This window comes from Mizuhopecten yessoensis, unplaced genomic scaffold (genome assembly GCF_002113885.1).
Source record: "Mizuhopecten yessoensis strain PY_sf001 unplaced genomic scaffold, ASM211388v2 scaffold5803, whole genome shotgun sequence".
Classification (NCBI taxonomy): domain Eukaryota; kingdom Metazoa; phylum Mollusca; class Bivalvia; order Pectinida; family Pectinidae; genus Mizuhopecten; species Mizuhopecten yessoensis.
In genome coordinates, this window is record NW_018406231.1 from 680,705 (window position 1) to 690,559 (window position 9,855).

General features: G+C 36.4%; 2 protein-coding genes across 2 annotated transcripts in view; both read left to right on the forward strand.

The window, feature by feature from the left end:
• Window positions 1–37: 37 nt before the first annotated feature.
• LOC110451127 (ATP-dependent RNA helicase glh-2-like) lies at window positions 38–967 on the forward strand. The gene has a single exon (XM_021498988.1). The coding sequence runs from the start codon at window positions 38–40 to the stop codon at window positions 965–967; it is 930 nt and encodes a 309-aa protein (XP_021354663.1).
• Window positions 968–6,879: 5,912 nt separating this feature from the next.
• The window catches only part of LOC110451112 (transmembrane protein 64-like), a 44,771-nt gene continuing 41,795 nt past the window's right edge, over window positions 6,880–9,855 (forward strand). The window contains exon 1 of the mRNA XM_021498971.1: window positions 6,880–8,104. Within this exon, the coding sequence (XP_021354646.1) occupies window positions 7,391–8,104 (714 nt within the window). The 5' untranslated portion in view covers window positions 6,880–7,390. The remainder of the gene's footprint in view (window positions 8,105–9,855) is intronic.

Sequence of the window (9,855 nt, forward strand, 5' to 3'; positions counted from 1 at the left end):
GTTGTCTTCTCCGATAATAGCTGTTGTAGTTGGGAGAATGCTTCCACCAACTGTTTTCACCAACAATAGTCATCGGGGCAGTGGATTCACCAACTATAGTCATCGGGGCAGTGGATTCACCAACAATAGTCATCGGGGCAGTGTTTTCACCAACATTAGTCATCGGGGCAGTGTCTTCACCATCAATAGTCATCGGGGCAGTGTCTTCACCAACATTAGTCATCGGGGCAGTGGACTCACAACCAATAGTCATCGGGGCATTGGTTTCACCAACAATAGTCATCAGGGCAGTGTTTTCACCAACATTAGTCATCGGGGCAGTGTCTTCACCAACAATAGTCTTTGGGGCAGTGGATTCACCAACATTAGTCATCGGGGCAGTGTCTTCACCATCAATAGTCATCGGGGCAGTGTCTTCACCAACAATAGTCATCGGGGCAGTGGATTCACCAACAATAATCATTGGGGCAGTGGTTTCACCAACAATAGTCTTTGGGACAGTGGATTCACCAACAATAGTCATCGGGGCAGGGTCTTCACCAACAATAGTCATCGGGGCAGTGTCTTCACCATCAATAGTCATCGGGGCAGTGTCTTCACCAACTATAGTCATCGGGGCAGTGGTTTCACCAACTATAGTCATCGGGGCAGGGGATTCACCAACAATAGTCATCGGGGCAGGGGATTCACCAACAATAGTCATCGGGGCAGTGGTTTCACCAACTATAGTCAACGGGGCAGTGGATTCTCCAACAATAGTCATCGGGGCAGTGTCTTCACCAACAATAGTCATCGGGGCAGTGGATTCACCAACAATAGTCATCGGGCAGTGGATTCACCAACTATAGTCATCAGGGCAGTGGATTCACCAACAATAGTCATCGGGGCAGTGGATTCACCAACAATAGTCATCGGGGCAGCGTCTTCACCAACAATAGTCATCGGGCAGTGGATTCACCAACATTAGTCATCGGGGCAGTGTCTTCACCAACAATAGTCTTTGGTGGACGACTTTCTTGGACGAATGGTTACACCCAAAAATATTATCATACCATCAGTATGTATATGCACAATCATACCATTTTCTGTCCGATAAAAATATCCAGAATACTTCAAATTCAGAATAGAATATTTTTTGTAGGCTTGATACATATATCTGGTGAACATTCTCGAGGTGTAACAATGACGCTGTCAAACCAGCTGTGGTGTAACGAAGACATCTTGTGACCGTCATGGGGTGTAACATTAGCATTAGCCCAGGATATAATGTTACACCCAAATACAAATCAAATGATTTGCTTCAGAGTGCATCGACAGAGTTTTTCCTTGCTGATTACATCAACAGAATATTATTTTTGTTTGAATGAAACTATGCTAAATGCACTTCATGCAAATATTATTAATAGTATCCAGGTGTAACTTTGACGCAATCCATCCACCATGTGGTGTAACCAAGACACCATGTGACGTCAGTCCACACAAAATGGTTACATCTTAAAAACTATTAATTTTATTCATCGCTTTTGTAGTCCTTTTGAAACAACATTTTTTTTTAATATTTTCAACAATAAAGAAGATCTGAAAATGGTAAACTTTCTGAAATATCAAGAATTGTTTTTGCAATCTACATTTGGTAAGACATCAGTCAATTTGTTCATTTCTAACACGAGACGTAACCGTGGACACACTGAAAGCTTGTCTCCGTTACAGCTCAGCAAAATTTTGAAATAAAACATTTTTCGCTCTGCTTCTCCCAAATTCATCAATTTTTCGTCTTTAAAATGTTATTACATTTCCTAATGGGAACGATGTTTTTTGTTTTCATATTTCAATACCGTTATTGATTGATTCGTAACATTGACATCCTGCAGAAACTTGTAAGCGTTACATTGACTTCATTAGGTGAAGGAGGAGAATCAGGAGATACGAAGTACTTCAAATTCATAAGGCTGTTATCTGTAAAGACAAACGATGTTTCGGCTAAATATCCAATTTGGAGTTAACTGTGGTCTGTTAATACGTATTGTGGCGAATATCAGTCGGAATTTAAGCTTGTATTTCAAGAAATCGTAACTTTTCTTCCACTAGTGTCGACATTGATTGAGGCGTAACACTTTATCTTTTCTCACCGACCTCCGCAGGCTCCGGTGCAACCGAACCAGCCGCCATCACAGAAAAAAAAGGTATCACGTGTTGCCGAAAATGAGATTGTTTGATGTCGTAAAGTTTTCTCACAACCCAATTCTCGGTCCTGAGCGAATCGAATTCGTGATACTTGAGGTTTAATTAGGTTTTGCGGGCGTAACGATTTTGACATGGAAATTATATCCGTAATTGGTGGGGTTTTTATTTTATTATACCACTGTCGTAAAATTCCGATTTCTTTACGACATAAACAGCCATGACGATTGTTTGCGCGATACTGCACACTCGCGAATGATCGGCAAATTTGGACGTAACCGGTTTTGACATTAAATGTCAAATTTCTTATATAAAAATATATTTTTCCAATTGAAATATTATGCTTTCATTGATAACATGAATATTTAATGATAGACTGAACTCAAATTCTTCATGGGATGGCCGAGAAAACTCGTGTCAATTACTCTTGTTCTGGTTCAGAACGGGTTTTTTTTCACATGGATGGTCATCGCTCCAAATGTCCAAGTTTTGCCCCATGTTAGAGAAAAATAAGCCAACACGTATTTTGTTAAAGGTATTTGCTTTATTGCATTTATCTTATAAAAAGAAGATTTTGCAGAAAATAACAATTGGGATTTCATAAAGTTTTGAATTGATCAGAAAAAACGTAATATTTGAGGCGTAACGCATATTCCTTGACATCAAATTCTGGATCAAATACTTGATCATAACACGGAAGCCACTCAGAGGTTGTCATAGGGTAACGCGCTCCTCAGAAGATATGTAGATTAGCTACTGCTATTCATTGCCGCAATGTACATGAAAAATATCCATTCAATTCATATATTTACGCTACGGTGAACTACAATAAAAAGTTACAACACTTTTTGTAAATTTATTATTTTTGATATTACTCTAGTATCGGACAGAAACCATAAAAAAATAAACAGCCAGAATACCAGTCTACACACAAACTTCAAATGTTCAGCTTCCGCCGATAAGCTGATTTTGTTGAAACGAAAAATGTTTATCTAGAATCTAATAACCAACACTTGATATTCCTTTCATTTTTAAAAGTTGATCTTCTTTGATTATTTTTTTTGCATTAAACACCGCATATTATATATTTAAAAAAAGTTTAGGTCTGCACTATTTCAAATCATCGGACACCATAGTAATCATCCAGGACATCCGTCGGCATTAGGCGTAGAGCTCATTTGAAGTTAAATGTACAGCCGTTGAATATGCTGTTTGCCAAAAGACCTGCACATGTAAATGATGATAAATTAAGGGATGAAATACCCTGTGTCATTACAAAGTTCTCTGGGTTAAATGTGCAAGTAGATGTCTCGGGGATTACCCAGACGGACGTTTGGGTGTTTGAAAGTTCGTGACCACGAGGAATCGATTGCGAGTCGGAAGTCAGTATTTAATATGACAATGTTATAAAAAAAAAATGAGTAACAAAAATATATGACCATTTATGATTTTTGCAATGTTTATTATTATTTCTCGCAACTACGTTATCTCGGAGAAGGGGATATAACTCTTCTCAGAAACGGTACTGTTTGTGAAATCAGCTTCATAGTGTATTCATGGTCTAATGACAGTTGTTTTCAGTTGGTAGATTCATGTACAGAACAAACATCAAAAATGTAAATATGACCGCAATGTACATGTAAAAAAATCCATTCAATCCCTATATAAATTGTTAATTTTTAAATTTTTAAAAATAAACAAAAAATAATGATAAATTATGTCATGAGCAAATTCATGTCCGTTTATTATCAATCTTTCGACAACTTTCACTTTCATTCATAATACAGACACGCCCACGCTTCGCACAGCTAGTCAGCTAAAGAGGGATTTCATTAATAAAATATAATGACAGGTCAAATATCTCCTTTTAATTTGAGTCAAAACATTCCTTTGTTATTCGAGTATTAGACTTTCGTGAATTGTTAAGAACTTATCACCGCTTCATTAAAAAAGGCCAATTTACCTTTTTCTCCGTTCATCACTCACCGCTTAAATGAAATATATTAAAGGGATTACAAGCTAATACCTTTAGCAAACTTACATGTATACATAAAACCTCAGTAAATGTATCATAATGGCAAACATTGAAAATATTGAATGTTTTGACACATTCTTTCCATCACACTGTTTAATACGTATGTCTTACAATAGATGAATGCATATGGCAAGCGATTTCCGGTCGTATTTATAAAAGTTCGGAGTTAAACGTGTTGTGCAAACAGTTGATATTGACAAATGTCTCTTCTCGTGGATACTACAATTTCTTAATGTCTTATATTATCTATGGCATGTTGAACAGCTATACGTGCTAACTGCGTGGATTTTCTTGTGTCAATACCGTTTATTATACTAACATGGCAACAATGGCAGTTTTCACCCGTATCCTTTGTCATATGATTTTTCAGGTTCGACGTCTCTTCAAAGGCCAACTCGCAAACATTACATCTAAATTTGAGATTCCCTCCTTCTCGTTTCGTATGGCTTTGCAAGGCCAGATCAGTTAAAAAGTCAGTTCCGTGTGTGCTACAGGTATAAATTTGTTCTTTGGAGTTCCTACAATCGTGGCCATAATTTAACATAAAGGCTTCAAATAAGTGTTACGCTTGTAAGGACCTTCCCCTCGATGGCGCATCTCATGTTGTCTCATATAACTTGCATTAGAGTGGGGTTTTCCACATTCTTTACATAAACAGCCACTGAAATATGAATAAAAGCCAGATCATGAGTCTCGTAGTTACAAGACAAAACATTTTAAAAGGCGGGGGTGGTGGTGTGAGCGTCGTCAACCCCTTCCCCACTTCACCCCCTTGGGTACGGTACATGTTAATTAAAATAATCGTAATAAGTGTTAGAAATCCGTGTTAAACATGCCTCGAAGCGACCAGTGTCTCTGCTTTATGTTGTTCTAACTGGATTCATATGTATGGCGTACGTTCTCCACCTTGGATTAATCAATTTAAAGAACCTAATTTGCTTCGGTGTCATAGGGCTAGCTAGGTAGGGATTGGTGGCCAACTACCTGTCATGTGACACACTCTACACATATATCATTTAATCTTTTAGTGCTCTAGTCTATTATATATATATTGTTATATTAACACAAACTGATCAATTGATTCTGCTTCATCTATATTTTATCCATGTAGGGATATATCTGTGTGTACATTTTGGCATGTTTTATTTTTACCGTTGTTTGTCCAATACATTGCTCTACTCTCTAATCTAGTTCAGTGACTGAGCTAATGTTTGTATGTATTTCACTATCCTCAGAAACATGTCTACGACGGCCGTGCATTCATTCACAATATTGAATAATAATGTTATTGATAAATCGTTTGGTACATTGTTATGTAACTCTAAACACCGACTAAGGTAGTCTTATCGCATATAGACGTGTCACTTTTCCTTTGATCTAGCTATGGTATAACACGGTTTTACTAATAACATATATGGCATTAGTGAAGCTCCACCCCTCTACAGAGTGCAATACATCTCCATGCTCACTCTGCCAATGAAAATGTAACGTGTCCAATTTGTGAATCTCATTGAGCCTGTTAACTAAAATTACAAACTAAGAAAGTACAAATATTGTTTTTATTCAGCAAAATTGTTGCAGATTTCACCTTTACAGAGTCCGCGAACGAAACTCTTGTTTTCATTTTGTAGCATGTTACACGAAATTAGAATAGTATAAGTCCGTGTTTTGCTGGAAAGACACGTTACAATGGAACCTTGTAAGTAGGGTTATTACCATTACATATGTAGGTCTAGTATAAGAATTACTGTTGTATCATTTCCACATGTAACGACCACGTTTTTTTTACCATTTCTCCTTCGGGTTCTGTGATTTTTAAGTCCTTAATTTCAACAGGGTCTTTAAAACGGCTGACAACGGGCATTTCCTGATCTCATCTTTGACCACAGATATAAATAGTTTTCAAACAGTAACAAAATCGTCTGAAGTTAATTCTTCCAATACAGTTTCAGTGATACTTTCTAGGTCACTTTCTGCGTGTATGTCAGATGCATCGTGTGAAAATAAAGCTGGCCTTTCGTTGTTTTAGAGAAAATGTGAAAATTTTAACAAAACAATTGTCACGTGACATTTTATGCGACAAGTCGGTTACATCGTACTCGAGGGGCGGGGCTTACATCTCTCGTGCGTAAAAATTGCCCCTCCCCTCTCGTATAATAACTGCTTTGTTTCTATGAAATAACCAATACCACAGACTTAGATAACAATCTAATTCCGTGCCAATACTAATACCCGACATCCCTAGCCCTCTAGCTGTAAGGATACTAAAATAACCTTTTCCCCATTTTAACTCAAAATATATTCCATTCACCAAAAAAAATCTTCACTTTTAATGTTAAGCTGTGGTTCTCAATATGTTGCTAGGCGAGAAAGTAAGCCAAACGCATAACTCGAACAAGTACTCAAATCTCTATTGCATTACACTGCAAGCTAAGTCTTGTTTAATAAAATGATATTATAATCTTGACTTTACCGTTTTTATATTATCTAAGTAAATACGTAGGACAGAAAACCTGACAGTAAAGATGAATAATATATTTACTAACGAATTGCTACTTTATTTATAAAATATCGTCTCCGACAACTTTCATAGTTTATTTTTAACGTTGTACGTGACACGAATTTCTTTTCAGTGCTTCAAGCGACTTCCGGTGTCTGTTGTGTTACGTTGTCATGCTTTGAATATGGGACACGCACGCTACAAGTAAGCTGTGTGTAATGTGCTGATATTTTCTCACATGTGTTATTGTTTATAAGATCAACAGATAACAAGCCTTTCCGCCAAAATTGCTTCGCCACTGTCAACTTGAAGAAACAGCAGCGTCCAGTACTACGTTACTGAAGACGAAATTGTCAGGCGAAAACTTCAACAAGTGTCGCTCAATACGAGAAAGTTTTTATACAGTTTTGATAGTTTCTGAATGCAGTGTTATAACAATGCATCCGTGTGTGTATATGATCTTATAGTAGAATACGAACAGAGCGCTAGGGGTCGACTGCTCCGATCGCACACCACGGGTCAATAATGATGTCGGCCTACCTACATAGCCACTGGATACTGACTGTTGTTTGATGAGGTGACTGTGACAAACCGTTATCTATAAATAATCATCGAATCGCAAGGTAGCCTAACTTTATCAATATACTATCACCGACCTGCTACCTATTTTAACCATGACTTCGTGTTCTGATGGGTTCAATCAGTTCAAGATCCACCACATTACACAGCAGTCCAAACTCCTGTTAGGCGAGTCTTCAACTCTTGATGAGCTGTTCCTGTGTAGAAAACTTAACCTGGAGGGGACTCAAACCATTGCATACCAACCGCTACACAATGAACGTAGTTCATCCTCTAATGGGGATGAGGCAACTGCATTTATATGCAATGAGGAGACGAAGGAATTCCAACCCAGCAGTGCAGAGACTGATATATTCCGAACTGGTCCAAGTTGTTACCAAGTTTCAATTTCTTCAGTATTTGTAATATCATTGATATGTTTACTTGTCGTAGCATGTCGCCATTACATCAGAAACTTACTTCTCTGGTTAGAAGAAACAGAACCCGCAATAAGCTGCACAATATTTCTGGTGCTATTCACAGTGGTGTCCTTTCCCATGGCATGGGGGTACATGCTCCTCATGGTAGCCGCCGGATATCTATATGGGATATTATATGGACCTCTAGTTGTTGTGACATGTGGGGGTATAGGGATTCTTGTTGCACATTTAGTTATGAAAAATTGCTGCAAGAATTGTATTATGAAAAGATTCTACAACGATAAAATGGAAGCTGTGATACGGGTGGTGGAAAGCGGCCAGGGATTTAGGGTGGTCGCTCTCTCAAGACTTACGCCCATTCCTTTTGGACTTCAAAATGGTTTATTTGCAGTAAGTATAACCTTTCATTTTGTTTCTGTATATATAAAAACTACCTGAACGTTGAATTGTTCAGATGTATAGTATTTCTTTGTAACCTCTAATTTGTGCACAGATTTATATACATACTAATATATATCTGTAAAACACTTGATTTTGAATGTCCACGATTTAATGCACGAAGTGGCATATAGTATTGTGACTTTTGCCCGACGCAATTTGATTTCAATAAATGAAGGGTTGTACAATTCTTCTGGGATGTCATGAATACACAGTGAATTCTGGAATCAAACTTGGATAGAAATTTATTTGAAATAAAAATGGCTTTTTTGTTTACCAGGTGATTGTATACCAGCCAACATTTAAATAAAAATTATGGGATATTTCATGTTCTCTAAATCAAAAATATAAATCAAATGTGTCTATATACACCATAGAAGAAAAAACCCACTTTTAAGTGGCATCTATTAAGTTGTTCTGTAATTAATTGTTCTGGAAAAATCATCAGAAATATCGTTCAGCAATTCACTTGTTGTAAATGCTCAATTTAGGGCCCAAAATTGAGTCTCCCTCCAAAAATGGGGAGAGTGCATGAACATGTATTTGTGTATCACTACCTTTCTGGCATAAATGATTAAATAAAGAGTCAAATAGGTATTACAAAAAAAGCTTTGTAAATGATATGATATTATTGCAGAGATAAAAAAAAACAAGGATAAAGTCCTGTATTGTTGTCACATTGAAAGGAATGTAGTGGGCAAAATATCTGTAATTCAAAACGTCTTACAAATTATATGGGTGTCAAAAAATAGAACTTTTTTGCTCAGTTATGCAAAAAAATAAAAAATAGCAATCACATTGCATGGTGATTATGTTGATTGTAACCGTATGTAGATTGTGGGATGAAATTGTAAAAGTGAATACACAAAAGTAGACCATCACAGAAATATGCTGTAAAACTAGTAATAAAACAACCATATTTCATAAGAAAATGTCTTGTTTCAATAAGTATATTTTATGCTTTGAAACTACCATACACATATAGAGATGTGAAGATCGAGAGTTATATAGATCTTCTAGCTTTATTTAGAGATTAACCAATATGTTAACCTTGCCTATATTTTCAAACCAGTGTGTTTTTTAAAAAAAAAATTGTCATTCTGCCATGACTGAAATGTGTCATGAATTTTTTTATTTTAGCAAACTGATGACATTTATGGGTACTTAATTAGTTTATTTGTCAATATTAAACAAATTAAAAATAATTCAGTGCACAGAGATGGATGCACATTCAATAATTGCAGAAAAAAAAATATGGCATGCATGCCAAAATAAACAGAACAATAAAAAACAAAGTAACAAAGATGAAATATTTTTTGTTCATTGTTTAACAACTTTTCAGCATGTAACAAATACATTTGAAACAGGATGTTGTTAAAAATATACAGACACGTACCTGATCAAATGATAAAAAATGATAGCCACCTCGTCTATATAACATACCTACAGTATAAGACTAACTAAGCTGTAGCTGAAAGGCAAATATTTCTTTGCTTTTATCAGATCTTCAGTATACCGATTTTTTTGTATGCGTTCATGTATCAATGTAATTGTTGGTACAGAGTTATAATGAATAGGTTTGATAGATCTGTTGAGGATATTTAGATGTAATATACACACTGAGAGATTTGTAGATCTGTTGAGGATATTTAGATGTAATATACACACTGAGAGATTTGTAGATCTGTTGAGGATATTTAGAT

What these genes read in the sequence shown, in the direction of transcription:
- LOC110451127 (XM_021498988.1), top strand. Translation starts at nt 38, where the DNA reads ATGCTTCCACCAACTGTTTTCACCAACAATAGTCATCGGGGCAGTGGA.